General features: G+C 40.7%; 6 protein-coding genes across 8 annotated transcripts; 2 read left to right on the forward strand and 4 right to left on the reverse strand.

Annotated features, from left to right (window-relative positions):
- Window positions 1-443: 443 nt before the first annotated feature.
- On the reverse strand, window positions 444-2840 carry LOC132263788 (vanin-like protein 1). The gene is made up of 3 exons (XM_059763772.1): window positions 2447-2840; window positions 837-2191; window positions 444-719 (listed from the first exon to the last, which is right to left on the reverse strand). The coding sequence occupies exons 1-3, from the start codon at window positions 2501-2503 to the stop codon at window positions 563-565; spliced, it is 1569 nt and encodes a 522-aa protein (XP_059619755.1). The 5' UTR covers window positions 2504-2840; the 3' UTR covers window positions 444-562.
- A 51-nt stretch (window positions 2841-2891) lies between these two features.
- LOC132263787 (vanin-like protein 1) lies at window positions 2892-8320 on the reverse strand. Its single transcript, XM_059763771.1, has 3 exons — window positions 8186-8320; window positions 6067-7427; window positions 2892-3216 (listed from the first exon to the last, which is right to left on the reverse strand). The coding sequence occupies exons 1-3, from the start codon at window positions 8240-8242 to the stop codon at window positions 3024-3026; spliced, it is 1611 nt and encodes a 536-aa protein (XP_059619754.1). The 5' UTR covers window positions 8243-8320; the 3' UTR covers window positions 2892-3023.
- Window positions 8321-8804: 484 nt separating this feature from the next.
- LOC132263789 (transcription termination factor 5, mitochondrial) lies at window positions 8805-10633 on the reverse strand. The gene is made up of 3 exons (XM_059763773.1): window positions 10458-10633; window positions 9022-10398; window positions 8805-8960 (listed from the first exon to the last, which is right to left on the reverse strand). The coding sequence occupies exons 1-3, from the start codon at window positions 10588-10590 to the stop codon at window positions 8911-8913; spliced, it is 1560 nt and encodes a 519-aa protein (XP_059619756.1). The 5' UTR covers window positions 10591-10633; the 3' UTR covers window positions 8805-8910.
- A 1907-nt stretch (window positions 10634-12540) lies between these two features.
- LOC132263798 (CLIP domain-containing serine protease B4-like) lies at window positions 12541-14641 on the forward strand. The gene is made up of 2 exons (XM_059763784.1): window positions 12541-13042; window positions 14047-14641. Exons 1-2 carry the CDS (start codon window positions 12543-12545, stop codon window positions 14594-14596), a joined length of 1050 nt encoding a protein of 349 aa, XP_059619767.1. The 5' UTR covers window positions 12541-12542; the 3' UTR covers window positions 14597-14641.
- A 1293-nt stretch (window positions 14642-15934) lies between these two features.
- On the forward strand, window positions 15935-16450 carry LOC132263840 (uncharacterized). The gene is made up of 3 exons (XM_059763835.1): window positions 15935-16047; window positions 16097-16175; window positions 16241-16450. The coding sequence occupies exons 1-3, from the start codon at window positions 15935-15937 to the stop codon at window positions 16445-16447; spliced, it is 399 nt and encodes a 132-aa protein (XP_059619818.1). The 3' UTR covers window positions 16448-16450.
- LOC132263621 (PE-PGRS family protein PE_PGRS3) lies at window positions 16451-21686 on the reverse strand. Of its 3 annotated transcripts, none has more exons than XM_059763453.1 (5): window positions 21558-21686; window positions 21343-21403; window positions 18136-18426; window positions 17530-18070; window positions 16451-16905 (listed from the first exon to the last, which is right to left on the reverse strand). In XM_059763453.1, exons 2-5 carry the CDS (start codon window positions 21358-21360, stop codon window positions 16598-16600), a joined length of 1158 nt encoding a protein of 385 aa, XP_059619436.1. In that variant the 5' UTR covers window positions 21361-21403; window positions 21558-21686; the 3' UTR covers window positions 16451-16597. The 3 variants fall into 3 exon arrangements, with proteins under 3 accessions (XP_059619436.1, XP_059619435.1, XP_059619434.1); XM_059763452.1 differs by having other exon boundaries at window positions 21499-21686; XM_059763451.1 differs by having other exon boundaries at window positions 21477-21686.
- Window positions 21687-22884: the final 1198 nt, after the last annotated feature.

Consider the following 22884-nt stretch of genomic DNA (forward strand, 5'->3'; position numbering starts at 1 on the left):
CAGTGCAACTCTTTCTGTGTAAATCAATCAAAAGTGTCTGTTCCTTAATGGTTAGATCATGTGAAAAATTATGTGATTCTAGTGACACATCATGAAACAAAGAGGAGAAATCCAGTTTTGAGAGATTTATCGTGTGTAGAGAATTTTCAAATCAACTATTTTTCGTACAATATTTAAGGAAATCCTTATTTCTGAACCCATGAAATGTTGCAGGCAGAACAAAACATGTAGTGATAAATGTTATCAGAATAGATGGCCAAATAACGTAATATTTAATTGTGGAAATATTATACAGCATTTAAAGGAAATTCCTCATGGAAGTTTTATGATTTTTTAGACATTACTTTTAGTTGGTATTAAAACTTTGTGATTTATCAATTTATACGTGTTTTATTTGAATCCTTTACAATGTAACAATAATGACAGCATTTTTTCCTTCACCTATATAAATGCGGCTGCCGCCGACTTCACAGATGACCTCCCCGAAAAAACGGCAGAAAACTCGGTTCATTGGTCGTTAAACTAGGATTTACAGCTCTTATGATGATCACTTGCTGTTCTGCTAGAGAAACATCAAAGTACTGGCCAGAACAGAGGAACTTGCACCGCTCGTCGTTACATTTTGCCCGTCTTTCTCGAAGTTTCGGCCGTAGATTGCGAAAGTACGAATGTCATTTCTTGGAATTATCAGCTCCAGTGTGATATCTTTGTACGATTCGCTGTTGTCAAGAAGCATAAAATATGCAGTTTTTAGGATAAATAGCTTTAAAACACCATTTAAATGTTCAAAAGATGACATATAAAAAAAAATTTACTCATTAATATTGATTACTGACCCATCCACTATTCTCTCTTCGCATTCCTCGTAGTGGAGTTTATTGTAGTCGATCGGAAGGATTACGTTGTCAAGTGTATTTGGCATTGTTAGGATGTGAGGATTCGACGGAAAAGTACCGGAAATCTTGATAGAAGTGAAAGTTACAGGATTAACGACATTAACCGACGCGTCGAATCTTGTGGCACAGCTCTCCAAATCGTCTGTAGGACAGGTGATGAGTCCACACGAGAAAACTCCTCCGGTTTCAACGTTATAATATGAGCGAACACCATCGAAAACTGCCATGCGGTATCTGAAGTAATCGCTCCCATTCGTGAGAAGAGAATCATCAAAGATCAGCTCGTAATTGAAGTCACAGCAAAGCGTATCGAAACAGAGCTTCTCAGAGCCTTTCTTCTTACTAACATCCACCAATTTCGTGGTGTAAATGTCTACGAAATCGCGTAGAAGACGCAAATTCAACATCTGCTCTTCCGTTGATTTTACCGCCACGGGATCGTGAGTGTAAGGACCTTCAAGAGTGTGCGCTTTGGGTACATTTGCCACCAAAAGTTTTCTCATTGTTGTGCTGGCCATCACGTAAGTCAGCGGTCCTTTCCTTCCAGCAAAAATTCCCGATCCTGTGCTTCTAGTATTAGGATTATTGCCACCAGCGCCCAGGAAGTTCACGTTGTGCTTCCAAGCCCACATGTACTGCGTCTGGACGGCAGTGAGATAGGGAAGTTCTGAGTACCACAATGAGGGAAATATTATGTCTTTTACACCGGCTTCAAGAAGCTTGAGTGGTGGATCATCAAAGAGGATATCAAAACAGATAAAGTGGCCAAAAGTCACGCCAAAATCTGTGGTGAAAATGCTGATATCTGCCGTGATAGTAGTGTTGATACCAGTCTCGCCGAAAGGATGGAACTTCCTGTATCTGGACACAACAGTGCCGTTTCTGTTCATCACGACGTTCGTGTTGTAGTAACTCAAGCCATTCTCTGCACACGGTCTGTCGTCATTCAGAGCCTCCTGTTCTTCTTCAGTGCACAAATGCTTTTCTGTCAGATTGATCACAATGTACTTCTTGTGCGTTCTGGCGGAGCAGGAAATATTTCGCAGGAAGAACTCGAAGTTTTCACCATCGCACGGAGCAATCTCATCATCTGGATGAGGAACAAATGTAGAGAAACTCTTCGTGTTCAACGTGGCTTCGGGAAATACAAGAATGTCTACATTTTTCGCCTCTTCAGAAGCTATGATCTCCTTGTAAGCTTCCATATTTGCTTGAACTCTCTGTACACCGATCTTCTTGTCAGAGGTAAACTCTACAACGCCGGCCACATAGTGAGATGATTCAGGAGTTGATATCTGCAGATATTTTCACACCATTTCTCTTTAATCATTACCTCCGTTACCATCGTTGCAATTCTTTAGTGTTATATGTTATTGTGAAATTTCGCGCTACATTAGCTAATATGGATAATTAATTATTGTATTAAAAATTATTACCAACATCCGATTTCAAAATTCCTTACTCTCCCCTATTATCAGCATATCAAAATGATCGAATGAGATCAAAAAGTGTGCAACATGCGCAAATAATTAAATTAAATAGCGACTCACCTGATGAGACAATGCAATGATCGTCGCCAGAAGAAGGAGAGCGAATTTTCTTCTCATTTTCACTGAATTTAACTTTAACGTGCGTTCGAAAGTCTGGCCAAAGCGCAACTGACTAAAGACTAGAATCGATATTTAATCTTTTGGGCAGGTATCATTATCATCTCATTGAATTATTCCACGTTGATTGGATGATTCTTCCTCACTTGATAATCTTCACTTGAACAAACTCAAAATTCATCTGATATCTGTTTGTGTTTGAATTTTGGATATAGCAATTATCTTACCTAAATATCACTCTATCGCGCTACTAAAACACTAGATGAAATGATAAGATCTTCTCAAATCATGAGTCATCCGCAGAATAAATTAAGTGTCAATTTAAACTCCCGACAAGTACAATAAATTAATTAAATTGTTCAAGAGGCAATCTTGTACGATTTGATATGATTGTTGCCCATGACTATTTTCTGACATTACGTTTAGTTGGTATTAAAACTTTATGATTTATCAATTTATACGTGTTTTATTCTCCGAGAGACTTCACACATATACATACTATTATTGTCTCTTCAGATTATCAGTTGTTGTTCTGCTGAAGGAACAGTAAAACACTGGCCAAGAAGGCAATTACGGCCAACGGTGTCAAGGAACTCGCGCCGCCCGTCGTCACGTCCTGACCGTCTTTCTGGAAGTTTCGACCGTAGATTCCGAAAGTGCGAAGATCATTTCGCGGAATTGTGAGCTCCAGTGTGATATCTTTGTATGTTTCGCTGTTGAAATAGAAAGAAAGGTAATAATTAAAGAATCAAATAAAATTATGAAACTGTATCTTGGGAAAAAACGATCCGAATCTAAATCAATTTACTTAAGAAACTGAAGAGGAGAACTACGCGTTAACTACTGACCCATTCTCTGTTCTCTCTTTGCCCTCATTATAGTAGAATTCATTGAAGTTGATCGGATTGATTAGATTGTTCAGCGCATTTGGCATCGTCAGGACGTTAGATTTCGATGGGAAAGCACCGGAAATCTTGATGGAAGTGAAAGTCACTGGAGAAACAACGTTCACAGAGGCGTTGAATCTTCTGCCACAACTTTCTAAGTGTTCAGAGGTACAAGAAAAGAGTGCACAGGAAAGAACTCCTCCAGTGATCACTCCATCGTATGGCCGTACGCCATCAAAGACTGCCAAGTGATATCTGTAGTAATCGCTCTCATCCGTGACCAAGGAATCATCAAAGGTCAGTTCGTAGTCGAAGTCACAGCAAAGCGTATCGAAACAGAGCTTCTCGGAACCTTTCTTTTGATTAATATTTAGCAATCTCGTGGTGTAAATGTCCAGGTGATCTCTTAAGAGATACAAATTCAGCATCTGCTGTTCTGTTTGCTTCACCGCCACAGGATCGTGAGTGTAAGGACCCTCGAGAGTATGCGCTTTGGGTACATTTGCCACCAAAAGTCTTGTCATTGTAGTGCCGCTCATCATGTAAATCAGCGGTCCTTTTCTTCCAGCAAAAATTCCCGATCCTGTGCTTCCAACTTCAGGATTATTGGCTCCAGCGCCCAGGAAATTCACGTTGTGCTTCCAGGCCCACATATATTGCAATTGAACAGAAGTGAGATAAGGCAGGGCAGAAAACCACATGGAAGTGAAGATGAAGTCAGTTACTCCGGCCCGAATCAATTCGAGTGCTGGCCTCTCAAAGAGGATATCAAAACTGATAAAGTGGCCGAAAGTCACGCCAAAATCCGTGGAGAAACTGCTGTTATCCGGCGTTAGAGTGGTGTTCATTACACTGCCAAAGAGGTTGAACTTCCTGTATCTGGACACAACAGTGCCGTTTCTGTTCATCACGACGTTCGTGTTGTAGTAACTCAAGCCATTCTCTGCACACGGTCTGTCATCATTCAGAGCCTCCTGTTCTTCTTCAGTGCACAAATGCTTTTCTGTCAGGTTGATCACAATGTACTTCTTGTGCGTTCTGGCTGCGCAGGAAATGTTCCTCAGGAAGAACTCGTAGTTTTCATCCTCACACGGAGCAATCTCATCATCCGGATGAGGAATAAATGTTGGGTGATTCAACATATTGAGTGTATCTTCAGGAAATACAAGAATGTCCACATCTTGCGCCTCTTTAGATGCTATGATCTCCTTGTAAGCTTCCATGTTTCCATCAATTATCTGTTGAACAGGCTGCTGATAATGTTGTGGTGCGTACTCCACAACACCGCCCACATAGTGGGATGATTCAGGTGTTGATATCTGTAGACATCTTCTTTATAAATATTTGTTGAGATATTAGACTGATTGCAGAAATTCACCTGATGAGATAATGCAATGATCGTCGCCAGAAGAACGAGAGCGAATTTTCCTCTCATTTTCACTGAAAATCACTTCAACGTGCGTTCGAGAGTCTGGCCAAAGCGCAACTGGCTAAAGACTTGAAGCGATAGTCGGTATTTTGGTCAGGTATCTTTATCACCTCATTGAATCATTCCACGTTGATTGGCCGAATCTTCCTCACTTGATTATCTACACGTGAACAAACTCAGCTAATTCATCTAAGAATCATAGCAAATGTCTAAAAACCACTCTTTTGTACTACTAAATCTCTGACTTAGTGAATGAGAATTAAATCTCATTCTTCTCAGTTTAACACCATTTAATCTCTAGACGACAGCAATAAATTAATCAAATTGTTCAAGCAAAACTCTCGTATGATTGTATATAATCATTTTTGTCACCGCTATCAATAGGAATAGATAGTATGATATATTGCACCTAATGTTGATCTGGAATGTTTAAATCCAAATCGATCATCTGAATTCAAAATCAACCTAATTCAGTATTTGAAGTCGAGAATCACAACCTAAAAAATGCTCCACATCTACGCCTTTCATGAAATGATTTACAAAACTTGTAGAAGGCTAAATTTTGTTCAGCTCAATGAAAATTTTCATTCAACGCGGAGCATTAGAAGTGTGCTTCAATATTCACACTGTGGATACGGATCTGAAACCATTCCAAGCGTAAGACTATATTGTAAATGGACAACGCTGTGGAAACATCTGTTGAGGCTGAAAATCCGGAATTATCTGGAGAAATGATTCCAATTGCTTCTGATTCTGCCAATCCTTCTGCTGAGCCATTTGTTGAACCTTTAGCGGAGCCGCAAGACGCCGTGAAACGTCGCAGAAGAAGTTCAACTCCTAAAAAGCGGTCAGCAAGAACTCCGCAACGTCGTAAGATGTCAAGCAAAAATTCAAGGGCTGCAAAGAAAACCCCAAGAAAATCTTCTAGAAGCCGTCAACGCCGTACTAGGAAAGCATCAAAAACCACACCAAAATCAACATAAAAGAATCAATTAGGACAGTCTTTAAAATTAACAATGTTGGTCACCAAATCTCATGTTAAGAAATTAATCTATATCGGAAATATTTCTCCAGAAAATACACATTAACTTTGATGACATTAAAGACTTATGAAGGCTTAAACAAATCTTTCATTTTCTGTACTGCCCTTTGAGAATTTAATCCAGAATCTCAGAAATAGGAAATATGGTTTCTTAAAGTCTGGGGTTTAGAGACGATATGTAGAAAATAGTAATAAAGAGACTTACCCATCTTCCGTTCTCTCTTCGCCCTCTTCGTAGTGGAATTCATTGAAGTTGATCGGATTGATTAGATTGTCGAGCGCATTTGGCATCGTCAGGACGTGAGATTTCGATGGGAAAGCACCGGAAATCTTGATGGAAGTGAAAGTCACTGGAGAAACGACGTTATCAGAGGCATTGAATCTCGTGGCGCAGCTCTCCAAATCGTCTGAGGGACAAGCGAAGAGTCCACAAGTAAGAACTCCTCCGGTTGCAACGTTATCGTACGTGCGAACTCCGTCGAAGACTGCCAAGTGATATCTGTAGTAATCGCTCTCATCCGTGACCAAGGAATCATCGAAGGTCAACTCATAATCAAAGTCACAGCAAAGCGTATCGAAACAGAGCTTCTCAGATCCTTTTTCCTGGCTAACGTTCACCAGTTTTGTGGTGTAAATGTCCAGGTGATCGCGTTTGAGGTGTAAATCCAACATCTGCTCTTCTGTTTGCTTCACCGCCACGGGATCGTGAGTGTAAGGACCCTCAAGAGTGTGCGCTTTGGGTACATTTGCCACCAAAAGTCTCCTCATTGGTGTGCTGCTCATCACGTAAGTCAGCGGTCCTTTTCTTCCAGCAAAAATTCCCGATCCTGTGCTTCCGACTTCGGGATTATTGGCTCCAGCGCCCAAGAAATTCACGTTGTGCTTCCAAGCCCACATGTACTGCACCTGCACGGCAGTGAGATAGGGAAGTTCTGAGAACCACATCGTGGGAAAGAGGAAGTCCTTTACACCGTCCTCAAGAAGCTTGAGTGGAGGTTCATCAAAGATAATATCAAAGCAGATAAAGTGGCCGAAAGTCACGCCGAAATCTGTTGTGAATGTGCTGATATCTGATACAAGTGTGGTATTGATGCCTCTCTCGCCGAAAGGATGGAACTTCCTGTATCTGGACACAACAGTGCCGTTTCTGTTCATCACGACGTTCGTGTTGTAGTAACTCAAGCCATCCTCTGCACACGGTCTGTCATCATTCAGAGCCTCCTGCTCTTCTTCAGTGCACAAATGCTTTTCTGTCAGGTTGATCACAATGTACTTCTTGTGCGTTCTGGCTGCGCAGGAAATGTTCCTCAGGAAGAACTCGTAGTTTTCATCCTCACACGGAGCAATCTCATCATCCGGATGAGGAACAAACGTAGAAAAACTCCTTGTGTTCAGTGTGGATTCAGGAAATACCAGAATGTCCACATCTTGCGCCTCTTCAGAAGCTATGATCTGCATATATGCCTCCATGTTTCCCTCAATTCTCTGTTCGCTCGGCTGCTGATAATTCTCAGGCGTGAACTCCACAACGCCGCCCACATAGTGGGATGATTCAGGTGTTGATATCTGCGGAGATTTTCATACCATTTTCATTACAAATATTTGCTGTGATATCAAAATTGTGACGGAAATTCCGCGCTACATTAGCTAATATGGATAATCAATTACTGTATATCAGCTACTTTATGACTCCTGTTGATTCTCTCTGCACAATAGACAGACATGACGCGATAAGGTGACAACATTCAATACTAATTTGATCCTCCAACCAGTTAGCGATACACAATTTTTTGCGCACCGCATTGTGATTGATTAAAAGTAATTCATGCCATTGTTCAGCACTTTGTCCGGTAACTAAATGATCTCTTCGATAGCATTGTGCCACAAAATTTCCGCATGGGCGATTAAATTGGAACATCAGCTGAGTTTCACTCGAGCACGAAAGATAAGGAAAATGATCTTCAAACTCCGAGCATTGTCCAAAATGTATAACAAAACGCTAAGCAAATAATAATTTCACAATGTTCTACTCTTAATTACCTGACGATAAACAGTCACAAACACTTTATTCACAATTCGAAAGCAACAAATCAAAAGTATTGTGAGTAAATCAATGCGCATCTTTGTGTTATGTTTACAAAATTTGTGTGACTGAAAAAATGACATATTCTTCCCGAGTCGTGTTTATAAAATCGCAAACATAAGGGGGAACCGCAAAATCGTATTCAAAATTCCGTTTTTCCCTACTTCAATACAAGGAAATGACCAAATGAGTTCAAAAGGTGTGCAACATGCGCAAGTAATTAAATTAAATAGCGACTCACCTGATGAGACAATGCAATGATCGTCGCCAGAAGAAGGAGAGCAAATTTTCCTCTCATTTTCACCGAATTTCACTTCAACGTGCGTTCGAGAGTCTGGCCAAAGCGCAACTGGCTAAAGACTGGAAGCGATAGTCGGTATTTTGGTCAGGTATCTTTATCACCTCATTGAATCATTCCACGTTGATTGGCCGAGTCTTCCTCACTTGATTATCTACACGTGAACAAACTCAGCTAATTCATCTGATTCCTGTTTGTGTTAGATATAGCAAATGTCTAACTAAATATCACTCTTTCGCACTACTAAAACACTAGATAAAAGGATAAGATCATCTCAAATCGTGAGTCATCTGACCGCAAAGTCAATTAAGCGCCAATATAAACTCCAGACCAGACGAGTACAATGTATTAATCAGATTGTGCTCAAGAGGCAGTCTCGTATGATTTGATATGATTATCTCTATCACCTACACTGCTTTTAACTCGAATTAGCTTCATTTTCACTGAAATTAACACTCAACTTTCTCTAAGCGGTTCGAAGCCTATCAAGTTTATCAAGTCAATGTCAAACTATTATTATCATGACCTCGGATGTCTTCGATGACCGCAGTTCATCGATCGCAAAGTTGTTGTTTAAAATTTCAAAAATACGACCACTTACCAACCTCACGATCACTTCCTTAAACTTCTTTTATGTCTTTTATTGTCTATATTCATCTCAATCTAATCTAAACACTCGTTTGCATTTCTTCGCTCTTCTCCTGCATTGAGGAGTCACCTGAAAGGATCACAAAATGTTTAATAACAACACGACATAGGAAACAAATAGATTTTTTTACCTTGTATATATTTCGATGACCAAACACCGTCGCCAGCAAAGTGGAAGTCAATCTCAATGATGTACAGAATGAGAGCGAGAAACTGACTCTTGGACAGCAATCGCCAGTCGATATCCTTGACGAACTCCACCTCGTCCTGTTCGATGGCTTGAGTTGTCTTCAGGATCTCATTCAGCGGGTAGAAGAGGATGTGGATGTTGTTGAAAATGTCTGTCTCTGAGTATCCCGTCTCGGTCAGATGCTCGTAAACTATGGCAACAGACAAGAGCGGGATGTGACACCAATTTGGATGTCTGCAGACGTATTTTCGGATCTCACTGACTTTACGGTTCAACTTCTTGCTGAGCATTACGACGATTTCACGCCCTTTCGTCGCGTCAATTCCATTCTGAGCGTATTTTTCGAAGGTCTCCAGATCGCTGGAGAGGACGTTGAGCGATGCACAGAAGATCTTGTTCTCCTTCAGGTAATTCAGCCGATGAATAGCCTTGTTTTGATAGTAAATCAATCGTCCGATGCGCGGATGATTGAGCAGCACGCGAAACTCATCAATCTGCTTCATATGCGCAATACGATTGGCCACAGTTCGAGGACCCAGAGTAAAGATCAGCAAATTCCTGAACAATGCGATGTCTGGGATGTCATTCTCTCTAAAAATCTGCTCAATTTGTACGAGTGACTTCTGATTGCTCATAAAGATCTTTGGATGTTGATCCAGTGCCTCCTTAATGTCAATTCCTGCCAGCTTCTCCATGGCCAGAATGTTGCGCATATTCTCCGGATCGCCGTGCAAAAGGTAACCATGCTTCAGCAGCTTCTCATTCGAGAAATGCATCTCCGAGCGCATCAAATTGATCGTGTCTAAAATGTTCTGAATCGATCTGTGGCGAAGTCTCTTGTATGAACGCCACATTCTCTTCAAATCCTTCTCAGACGCATTGACCTCACGCCTGAGCAAGATGCCAATAAAGTACTGCCTGAGATCATTCAGACAAGCCTTAGCCTCCAGCTGCATTGCCTCTGTCGGCACCTCGTCCATATGTATGCATTGCGTTAGAGCGGCAGCAACGCTCGTCTTTGGTGCTATATGTCCGTAAACTTTCACCAGAGACAATGGTTTATTCATCACTGAGATGTATCTGTAGAGAATGTTGATATTGACGTGGGAGAAGGAACACTCGGTCAGAACTGAATATCTATTCTTCAGCGTTGTTGCGCTTGTGGTCAGAATTCCTGGAGTTTCCTTGATCGCATCGATCCCATCAGTCATATTCAGGTCATGTAGAGTATCAAATGACGCCTGAATATCCTCCTTCTCAAGTATGTGAAATTTGGTGTGCTTGGCCAGAAGACTGTTCAGCTCCTTATTGGTCAATCCTGAAATTGCAGATGTGTTTACATTTTGCTTCCCCCGGAATCAATCATGCAAAGCTCACCGAGCAACTTCTTGAAGAAATCACGGTCGATTACATTAATGTTCTCAATTAACGACGCATTCCGCACACAATTTACACTGCTTGGCAAGCATTGTCGTCGCAACAAATCACAACTCAAGTATTTTAGAATCATTTTTCTGCATTTCTTACTCTATTTCTGCGCTCAGCAAACTGAAGTTATTAGCAACCTGAAGTTATTGAACTTTTCGAAATTCCACTTTTTTCGAACTACACTGAAAAAAAGGGTACCATTTTCGAAATTTTTTCCCTCCGCGTAAAATACCCTTTTAATGGATTTGGAAAGAATGTATTGATAATTTCAATAAAAAATAGTAATATTATATATTCAAGCTCACTTAATTGCCATTTCCTTACACAAAATAATGCCAAATCAACCTGAAATTCCATATTTTCACACTGAACATTGTCCTGGACCAGCTCAACTCCAAGGTGCGAGCAATTTCTCAACGGGATAGTGTTCCTGGGCTCTCTGGCCATTCCCCACACCAGGACAATGTTCAGTGTGAAAATAGGGAGAATTTCATGAAATTTCGTATACAAGGCCGTGGTTTGGGGCGCGCTGCGCCCAACTGAAGCGGGGTGCCTAAAGAAAACCTGGTGCGGGGAATGGCCAGAGAGCCCAGGAACACTATCCCGTTGAGAAATTGCTCGCACCTTGGAGTTGAGCTGGTCCAGGACAATGTTCAGTGTGAAAATATGGAATTTCAGGTTGATTTGGCATTATTTTGTGTAAGGAAATGGCAATTAAGTGAGCTTGAATATATAATATTACTATTTTTTATTGAAATTATCAATACATTCTTTCCAAATCCATTAAAAGGGTGTTTTACGCGGAGGGAAAAAATTTCGAAAATGGTACCCTTTTTTTTCAGTGTAGTTCGAAAAAAGTGGAATTTCGAAAAGTTCAATAACTTCAGGTTGCTTTTGGCAGTCGGCAAACTCACAGGGTGAGCATGAAGGTGAGTGTCTCGGCTGACAGTGTGGTTGAAGCTTATGAAATGTTTCATTTGTGTTGCAGTCTCATCACTGAACTGTAATTTATTCAATTTATTACAGCTTTAGAAACACAAGAAAATCTTCTCTTTCCGATCTTGATCTGTAAATTTAGTCAAGGGGGAGATAATATGGCACAGAAGCAAAGAAAGTGTAACAATTTATGCAATACTTGGTTCATAATTTTGATTTTCTGATGATTATTTCATTCAAAAAATTAATATGTTATCAATTTTATCTAAGATTTCTAGGTTATGTGACTTATCGTAATAAAAAAGAGTTGAAAATAGAAATTCCCTTGCTAAAAATAAAATTATTATCATTTATAAGTAGAATTGTTCATTTTCACTCATTGCAAATCACGATTCTGAAAGTTAACTTGTAAAGAATTGTGCCATAACCTCAAATTTTCAATTTACAACAACAAAACTTTGAGCTAGAATCAAGTTAGAATGCATATATATCAAAAAGTACGATTAAAAATAGAAAATCATCAAATATTCCATCAAGATTCCTTAAAAATGGTCTTAAAATCATAGTTATGAATTTATCAGCTAGATTCCGGTTAGATTTTAGTTGGTTTTTTTAGTTAGTCTTATCATAAACAATCCATAATGTTTAATGTTCTGGGAAGTGTCAAGGATTTTTCATACAAATTGTGGAAGTGTCCGGAAATGATGTAAAGATTTTAGCCACATTATCTCCCCCTTGAATTTAGTAAATTAAAACTGTTAACTATTCCCGAAACTTGATCTACATTGAAATATGATAAGATTTGACCCTGTTTTTTGGGGTCAATTCCAAAATGATTGCGCTTCGCGCCAAAAAAATCGCAGCAAATTAATCAGTCTATTTCCGTTGCTCTTCGGGAGTGAAACTGGCAAGAATGTCCACAAAGGCTGTCGTGTATTTTTCCTGCTCGCTGCTTGTCTGTAAGTTCCATTCGCCGTGCGGAATCTCGTAGGTGATCTCGATGGTGGCGGAGAGAAGAAAAAAAACGTGATTTGAGGAAATAACAGTGCAATAAATATTTAGTGTGCCAATAATAAGTATATTTTAATCCCTCACTTCATGATTAATCATTATGAATTCAAGTGCAAATTTCTTTGTCGTTTTCCTCGAGTGGTTTTCTGCATGTGGCGGATTTTATTTTCTGTATTGACGCGCGATATTAATCATAAATGGCTAATTGTAGGTTTGCTAAGTGCTCATGTTGAGTGTGGCAACAGCACGACAGCCAGGGCGCCTAGATTTAGGAGTCGCTTCGCCAGGACCACAACTGTATCGACAACCACTGAGGCCAGCACGACGTCCACGCCATCGACCAGCACTTCCACCAGCACTTCCACCACAGAAGCCACGACGACGACGACAACAGAAGCGCCGAAGGTTTGGGAGAAGGTTTGTGGCGAGAAGACGGGCGAGATTTATCCCTGGATTGCCATTCTGGAGCACTCAGATCCCAGCAAGAAGCTGAAGAAGAAGACGCTGAGTAAAGGAGTGCTCATCACGGACCAATTTGTCCTCACGACAGTGTCCAGCGTCCACAATTCCTATCCCTTCTGGATTGTGTGAGTGTTTTCGCAATTCCTCTGCAGAATCTTCAACACTTCAGTCTCTTCTGAGCGTCTTTAAATGCATTTTTCATCGCTTTTTAGTCTTTTTCAACTCTTTCTCACACTCAATTCTAACTTATCTCAATATATAATCTAAGTTTTGCCTTCAGAAAATGCTTTGAAACATTCTTACTGAATTGTGAGGTTATGAATTCGACTTAAAACATCCTTCTTGGACTAATTTAGATCCTTACGATCCTAATAAAACCTGAAAATGAGTAAATATAGAGAATCTCTGAATGTTTAACCGCGAAAATAACTAAACAAAGAAACATTCTTCTAGACCGAAATTAGATTTTTTGAGGTTATGATAGAATTTTAAGCTTTTCTCAATAAATATGAAGTTTTTTCGATCAAAAATGCTCAATTCCATGGAGAAAAAGAGAAATAATCCCAGCTTAAACACAAATTTGATTACTTTGAGGATTATTAAATCGTTAGAATCTATTTTAAATCAATCACATAACCTAGAAAAGCAATAAAAATCTTTTTTTTTTTTGCTGAGCCTGAAGCTTTTGTTATGCAAATTTTCCACATATTTGACCACTTCCGACCATAATATCTGGCCCTTGGTTTAAGCTCCATTTATCGATATGAAATTGAATGATAATTGAGAAAACCTTGTGCAGATTTAATTGAATTTGTCACAACAAATGTCCGAGATTTATGAATAGCAGAAAGATTTGGTATTCTTCGTGGTTATTCAGCCACGCTTCGACACATCTTGGAAGATTAATTATATTGATAGAAATTCCTAAAAACAAATTGCAAATTGATCAAGAAATAACGATCCATTTGAGAATTTCAAGCACGATTTCGAGGCAAAAATAGTTTTGCTGTGATAATTACATATTTTGTGGAAATTCACTCTTTTTCAGGGTCAATTTGTGAATAGAAATTACTTAGTTTATGCATTGCATTGAATTTGAAATTCGCATTTCTCTCCCACACTTTCGCAGCTCAAAGGTTCGTTTGGGTGAATTTGTGGACACGCGCGGGAACAGGAACACATCGCAGCGTGTCACTTTGTCCGTCGATGACATCTTCCTGCACGATCGCCGGGATATTGCGCTGGTGAAGCTGCAGAAGCCGGTGAACTTCACCAGATTCATTCGGCCAGTTTGCCTGCCCAACTCGGAGAACTACAATTTCCGCGAGATGTACTTCCACGTGTGCAGGAAGACGTCACACTTGGGGCGTCTGGGCTACGCGCATCACACGATGCCCGTGAGTCCGCTCACGCCGCAGGACTGCTCGACGCTGTTCCACCGGAAGACGGGCGAGTTCTCCGAGAAGGAGGAGTTCTGTGCGTGGGACGAGCGCGGAGACTCTTGCTACGGCGATCTCGGAGGGCCTCTGATAGGCATTCACGACGGACGCTTCCAAGTCATCGGCCTGAGCTCCTATGCGCACTCGAAGAAGCCAATAAATGACGAAGGATTGCCGGGAATCTACACGCGAGTCGGCGCTCATCGCGCGTGGATGAACAGGATCATTTCGAATACGTGAAATTCTCACTTTTGTGCTGATTGTGCACAATTTGAATGAATGAAATAAAACTTGTTGAACACAAAATCACATCTTTTTGCAATTGAAAGTCACGGGGGCTCGTCTAGTCTTGACTGTGTTTACATCCTGATTGAGGCTTTCGCAGAAAAAAAAGCAGCTAACAAACCGTGAAGAGTAGAAGAAAAATCATCAAACATCTCTATATTAAACTCGTCTTGATCCATTCATTTCAATTACACGTTCTTTTCATTCATGATTTTTTTCTTGAGACGATCAGAAAGGTTGTTTTTACACGAAATCCGAGAAACACGATCGAAGATTTCGCACAAAAAGTTGTCGAGTGTCCGGATTGTCAAGAATATCATCTTAATCTGAAAAATGCTATTCAATGAGCATCGCCTGAGCAAGGGGGAGATAATGCAGTCAGAAGTGGTGTACAACTCAATGGAAGTCTTTAGAAGTAAAAGTGTTCAGAAACTTGCAATATTCCTTTCCTGACTGCTTCTTTTACTGCCAAATCATCCCAATTCTTTGGATTTCCTTGGATTTTCGCGTAGAAACAATCAAAATATTTCCTTTTTTAGGTTATGTAACGAATTAAGGGCGGATTTAGAAAATAATTCGCATTTCAGCACATCAATTCTTATAATAAAATCGCAGAGATCTCTAGTCTTTGACAGAATTTAGCATTTTCATGCAATAAACACTGGTAATTCTGAACCTTTGATGCCAAGAAATACTGAAAATTGAGCTAAGATCAAACATAGCCTAAAAAATAATAACTTGAACTTGGAAAATGTTAATTTAGAAAACATTTTAGACGATTTATAATGTGAATTAGCAATTTTGAATTCATTGGCAAATCATAACAGATGATTTTGTGATGTAAAAAGCTTCTAAATTAAGTTCTCAAAGACTTTTTTAGTCATATTTTGAGGTTATGGTCAAAAAAGATGCCCAAAAATCGATTTTAAATGGATTTTTACAGTAATATTGAATGGAAACTCTGGAAATTTTCATTTAATCTTTGAATAAGTGTACAAGAAGTCAAAAATTCAAGTACTGGAAGTGTTGGGAAGTGTGTTATACAGATTTAAGGCAAATTATCTTCCCCTTGCGCGAGACTGCAATCTTCCTTCGCCCTGACACGAATGAGCTGTTTACAAAATAATTGCAACACTGTTTCGCTAAATCTGGACAGACTCCCAGAAATTATGCTTCACATCTGCGACATGCTTTTCCGGTCTTTTGTCACGATTTGTTATCAACGTTCAGGGTCACTCTGGGGTCGTGTTTTCGGTTAACAGACCAACTGAGGACCAAGTGGGCACGCGGAAAATGAGGCAGTCGCAATCCATTGACCCTCGCCGAGAGAGTGATTTGCGAAATGGAGTTCTTCCTTGTACAAAAAGTGCTTCCCTTCTTGCTCCTCGCGCTCCACAATGTCGTGGGTGTGCCGATATTTGGTGCAAAGAATAACTTTCTAAGCGGCATTTGCAGCTCAGACGACGTGATGATCTACACAGACGATACGAGAATTGAAAACTCTGGGCCGAGCACACTCAATGCCACTCTTGAGGTGAGTTCCAAGTTCGAGGGTCGGGCAAAAACATGTTTATTCATCGGCATCTAATCACCGAGCAGATCTATATCGATCCACCAGTGCCAATAAAGTGTATAATCGCCGAAGATCAGATGGCAGACGGAACTGGTGGAGTTATGACGCTCAATTCGGGCGGCATGAATCACAACTGGGTCTTTCTCGACGTTCAGGGTCAATATGGTCAGGGATTTCACTTCAAGATCTCCATCTATGGCTTCGCGCCATCGGCCAGCAGACGCACAGCATGAGGATCCGTTTCATACATCTTTATTTCAGAAATCTTGTACAAATAAAAAGGGGTTCTGCGACACCTAAAGACTGCCTTTTGAGTTTGAGGCGCGAGTATCGTTTTATTAATAAGTTAAGAAGAGACTTGGATGCTGAGCTTCTGTGGACATTCACTGGACATTGTCAGAGTCACTCCTCAAGGCGGAGCGAATGTTGCTGCCCCGGAAGCCAGTTCGTCTGGTGGTGCTGCGATAGCCACTGCTGCTGGACGTCGATCCGGTGGAGCTTCCGCTGGATCCAGTTGAGCTTGAGCTGCCGCCAGAACTGCTAGCGCCGGATGAACTGCCCGATCCGCCGTCTCCGCCTGAGGATTGCTTCTCGCTGGCGATTGCTCCGCCATCGCCATCGCCGCCAGAAACACCTGATCCTCCACCTGCTCCGCCATCGTCTCCGCCAGCGCCGCCATCAATATCTCCACCTGGAAGAGCAAGGAGATACAGGGACAGTGAGACATTTCGATGTGCCGCGAAGTTCCACGCAAAGCTGGAGATTTGAATTTTTTCACCAATCTTCCCTCATTAATAAGTAACTATCATGCCGAGTTTGAAGCCTTTCGGCCTAGTCCTTCATCCTTTTATGACATTGAAACAGAACCAAAGCAGTAATCAATCCTTCAACTTAAATAGAACCACTTGCATAACGTTTGAATTCTTGTAATTTAAGTTTGTTTTGGGTTCTTAATCACCTTTAAATGAATCCAAGGAGTCTTCAGGATAATTGTCCTGTCGATTTTCATTGACTATCTGGACTTTATAAGTGTTTGATATCATAATTTGATTAAGTGAATATCAAATTACGGGGCGTGAGCGATACACGATTTCAAAGGATCGTACGGAGGATTTTCAGCTGCACAACAAAGGACATTTAATCAGGGACGTGAGTAGAAGGACCTTCTGTTAGAAATTAGAGTTTAGAACGTTATTGACCGCGTAAAGCAGTTCAATTTCCCGGAAAATCCTTCAAGAATAACTTTTTCGGATGTTTAAGGCGAATTCCTTGATTAAGGATTGTTTCTTAAGGTCTAACTTAAGGTTTAACTTACCCTGATTGCCATCAAGATCTCCACCAGCGCCATCGACATCCCCATCATCTCCTCCCGCTCCTCCCGCTCCTCCTGCTCCTCCCACGCCTCCGATATCCTCCACTCCTCCCACGCCGCCTGCACTTCCTGCTGCTCCGGCAACACCACCGTCCACAGCTCCCGGTCCTGCAGCCAATCCAGGCGCTCCAGCGGCTCCTGGTCCTCCGAAAACGGACGGATAGTAGCCGAAGGGTGGCAAGTAGGGATTCACATTGTATCCGCCGCCGAAGGAGTCGTAGATCAGTGGGTAGGAGTTGTAGGGATAGGGCTGAAGATTGACGGGATTCTGCCGATTGAAGTCCTGGCCCGTTGAGAGGGGAATCAAATTGGGCGGCAGACCGAATTCATTCAGTGGAATTGGCGGATTCTCCTTCAGCACGTTGGTATTTGCCACGGATCCAGCATCGAGCTGGGCATCATTGCCACTGAGGATGGCCTGATCATTAGTCACCGTGCCTCCTGAGGCAGTCTCTTCCGCAGCCACAGCTCCAGCCGCGGATTTCTGTAATTCACCAGCGCGAGATTAGCATCTGCGCAGTTGGAGATTGTTGGGCTGTGCAAACTCACCCCCTGGCTGAAGTAGGAGAAGTGGTTCCTGGCCTGGTAGCCGGGCAGCGGCCCCGGGACGAAGCCTCCGTGGTGGTAGGGATCGTAGAGCCCGAAGGCGTTGTGGTGGTGCGCCAGGCCGAAGGCGGAGTAGCCGAAGCCGGCGTCGTGGATGGTGGGCTGGACCACGGGATAGGCTCTGCTGGGAATGAGGTTCTGATCTGTGGTGATGAGAGCATTATAGACTTTGGGCGACTTGAGCGTGGTCGAGTGGACGAGTGTGACCAGCAGAGCGCTGAGCAGCGCGAGAGTCTGCAATTACAAATGACAAATTCACTGATCCCATGCATGACTGAGTCCGCGAGTGAGTGTTGTTGATGGATGAGAGCCTCCGCGGGCCAGAAGACGCGCATTCACGGATGATGATGATGATGATGAAGTAACGAGAGGCAGTAAAGTTGCATCAAGAGTGCAATAAAACTACTGGGATGCCGATTTTTTTTTCTCTCTTTTCCTCCTAAAAGTGAAATCGTGCACAACTATATAATTTTTTTTATCGTACAAACAGTTGGGCAAAATATGTGCCCCGAGACATTCTCATGAGCTTCGGCGCGATGGCAATCATAAGTCAGGCTGGTCGCAAAGGCCACGCGGATTTTTCCGCCAAAATCACACACCACGCTCAAATGTTAATGTTCTATCGTGGTCATGGTATTTCACTGCAAAAAATCCACCTAATCCAGCATAGAAGTTCTCTTCGACATCCAAGCGATTTTCTCAATCACGATCTCACTAAGCACTCTCCTTGTCCACACAATTTGCCACAAGAACTGCACCCAGAGAAAACGTCTCGTGGATTTCTATGCGCGATGTATTAATCTTGTCAAGGCTCGCAAATCCCAAGGGGGAAATAATGCAGTCGGAAGTGGTGTGCAGCTTAGTGAAAGTGTTCAAAAACCTACAATATTCCTTTCCTCAGTGCTACTTTTACTGTCAAATCATTCTGATTCTTTAGATTTCCTTTGATTTTCACGCTAGAAACAATCAAAATAATCCTTTTCGAGGTTATGTAGCGAATCAAGGACAGATAAAAGTCGAAGACATCGCTAGTTATTGATAGAATTAGGCTAGACGCCAAAAAACACTGTAAATTGAATTAAAGTTGCACATAACCTTAAAAATTGTAGAATCAAGAACGAATTTAGTGAATAATTCGCATTCTAGCACATAAATTCTTATGCTAAAATCCGAGATATCGCTAGTCTTGTGTGTTTTCATTGATTACAGGCATTTTCATGCAATAAACACTCTTATTCTGAACCTTTGATGCCAAGAAATACTGAAGAAACACTGAAAATTGTGCTAAGATCAAACATAACCTCAGAAACAGTGATTTAGACTTGAAAAATGTTAATTCAGAAAACATTCTAGACGATTTAGTCTCTAAATCAGCAATTTTGAATTGTTAGAAGGCTTCTAATCTCAGACGTTATAGACTTTTTAGTGATATTTTGAGGTTATGGTCAGAAAAGATGCTCAAAAAGCGGTTTTGAATTGATTTTTTTTTGGGAAATATCGGATGGAAACTTAAGAGATTTAGTGCAAATATTAAAATTTCTATGCAAATAGTTAAGAAATTTCAAGTGCCAGACGATTTGAGGCATATTATTTTCCCCTTGGCAAATCCCTACAGTGTCTGTAAACGGGTTTTCACAAGCAATTTTTTTTCAATTTTAATTTGCAATAACATGTAAAAAGTAAATCAATGTTGTTCTTAGAGACGAAATATTTCCTCAGCGCCATTCAGAGTCATAAATGAACTTAGCGAGTGAATAAATTAAGTGTTAGACAATTGGATGCCCCGCATAAAATATGAACTTCACACACATAATCCGTGCTGCTTTTTTCTCTGAGTACACCGCGGAATATTGGTGGAAATGATTTGCGTGGGTCTTTGAGGAGAATTTGTAACCATGGCTGGAAAAATTTGATGTGGTGTTCCTCAACGGCGGCAATTGTATGCGATGTGGATACAAATTGGCTCTCTTTCGCAGACAACAAACTTATCCGTACACACTTTATTAGTCAATCAGGCAGCAATAAAACGCACTTTGCCTTCACATCTTGGACTCTTGTGTCTCGCCAAAGTGAGTGGAGGAAATGGCTTGGCTAGTTGAAAAGTCGTGGAGGTGGATGGGATTTTTGCTCAATAATTAATTAAACACAACAATATATGGTCAGATGTGATGCATTTTGCACCTCTCGTTCATTCTTCTGATTCCTTTTGTGTTTCCTCTTGTCGCAATTATTTCTTCCTTCTCTCTCTCTCTCTCTCTCTTTGCTCTCTCACAACAATTTTTCGCGCGCGCACTTTTCCTATTTCTTTTGCCAACATGTGAGAATCATAAATTCATTGTATATTGAGACAAATATTTCTCCTGGCTTTCCTCCTCTGTTGTTGTTGCCTTTGCACCATTGCAAAATTACCATTTGTTTGGAATTTTATAAGATCAAACAATACATGAGATGAAATAACTGTTTTCATGTGTTCTAATCTTTCAATATTACATGTGGAAGTTGGAGGAAAGAAAAACGCGAGTAACTCGCGATTTAATGTTGGTGTTTTGTTGCATGGCGTTGGGCAATGAATAAAATTCTCTCCATAGTAGTATTTGGGTTAAAATTGTAATTCAATAGAATTCTTTCTCCATCGACGGTTGAGATTTCAATCGACGAAAGGAGGAGAGAAAGAAGAAATTTCTCACAGAGAGAAATTGAAGATTGAGGATAGATTGGAAAATAAGAACAGAAATTGTTCTACATTCGTGCGAGCGACTCTTTCACTTCACCCAGCGCCACCCACTCGCCATTTCCTCCTTCTGCAGCCACTTCCGCGTGTCGCAAGAGAAATAATATAATCAATTGCACAATGAGATGGATAATTTCATGTTTAATTCTCCGATTCACTTCTCTGATCGCCGCTCTTTTTTTCCATCTGAGCGATAGCAGCAATGAAATCAAATCTCCCACTCTGGGCGGCGTAATGAGAGACTCGAGATGTTGTCACAAATTCACCCTCGAGCCACTTCAGGTGCTCCATTGGAGACTATTTGAAAGCAGTCACGGAGAATGCAAAAAATGTCGAGCACCATTAAACAATTAACAAGCACTGGCTGATGGATACTATCTTAGGGACTAATTGTGCAAGAAAATCATGTGAAAACTCACTTTAATTGCCTGATTCATGGTTTATCTTGCTCTAATCCTCAGGCTGTTGCCACTGTTTCGCCTGGAAAATCACCGAAAAGAAAAATAAACTAAACACCGCCGGAATTGAGAGTGTCGCAGAAAGGTGAAAATACTCCAAAAGAATAAATATCGCACGATTTTGGGATATTTGCACTTGAACGTAACACAATTTTTGAACACTATATATTTCTCACTTTGCGTTTCTATTTGGTGTCTCTGTTCACAAAGAGTGAATTGAACAGTAAATAACACTGAAGAGGATTAACTTTTCTATCCAATGTAAATTCTCTTAAAGTCATTTACATCTTCACCATTCAAACGAAATGAATTAATATAACGAGTTGCTTACCTTTATATATTCCCCGGTTTAGGCCTTACTCAGTGTCGCTGTTGTGGAGATACACTGAACTTCGCAAAGTTACTCGTTGCGCTGTTGCGCCGTAGAAAAACATATGCGCTGCGATTGGGCGTAATAAATTGGCCTTTACAACGCTTAAGTGAATTTCAAAATACTTACGATGATAAGAAATTCAGGAGTCGTTGTGACTTTAATGTCATTCATAACATTTATGAAAGTGGGAAATTTATCTTTAATCGTTCGCGCCTGTCAGCGTGAAGACAAGAAGTGCCGGAAAACTCACGTGAGAATCAAGAAAATATACGATTTTGATGTTATCTGGTGAAAAAAATGCCAATTGATCGCATTTATCTGTCAATTTGTGTACATTTAACTACACCAAATTGAGGTTATGTGTATCATGACGTTATTTTACCCTTTCAACGAAACTAATTGGTTTCCCAAAGCATTCGCAACTTTTTGCATTGCATACATTCCTTGATAATCGCCGAACACTCCTAGAAGATCCTTGAGATTAGTCTGGGAAGAACACGGAAAATTGTATTGAACTCAAACATAACCTCAAAAATAGTCATTTGAACTGGATAAACGCTTATTTATTTAACTTTTTGGACAATTTTGACTCTGAATCAGCAGTTTTGAAATCATTAGCAAATGCAGAATGCTTCGAAACGGAGTTTTTGCAGATTTCTCAGTGATATTTTGAGGTTATGGTCGGGAAAGATGTTCAAAAATGGGTTTTCAAAATGATTCTTACAGAAATATCAGATGGAAACGTAAGAGATTCATTATTATTTGGGAAATTCATGTAGAAACCAGTCTAGAAACTTCAAGTCAGTTCTTCATTCGTACTTTACACTAGCGCCGCCATGCGGCTGTCAATATAAATTGTGAAAAGCGTAAAGTTGCAATGAATAAATTAATTTTTTTTTTTGATATTGCATTATTGAATTTCTAAATATCTATTAATTTTTCATATGTTGAAAATATTTGAGAAGAGTTTGAAGAATGCTGGATTTTACTACGCGCAGAAAACTGTCACTCTTCTCCAGGTGAGTCGCGTGAAGTTATATTGTCTGTTGCACATTTCACTGAGAGGCCCCGCGAGGCATTCGATTTCAAGTGTAGGTCTCCATTATATTTCTGTGATTCATGTAGTTGAT

This window comes from Phlebotomus argentipes, unplaced genomic scaffold, assembly GCF_947086385.1.
Source record: "Phlebotomus argentipes unplaced genomic scaffold, Phlebotomus argentipes genome assembly contig_39, whole genome shotgun sequence".
Classification (NCBI taxonomy): Eukaryota; Metazoa; Arthropoda; class Insecta; order Diptera; family Psychodidae; genus Phlebotomus; species Phlebotomus argentipes.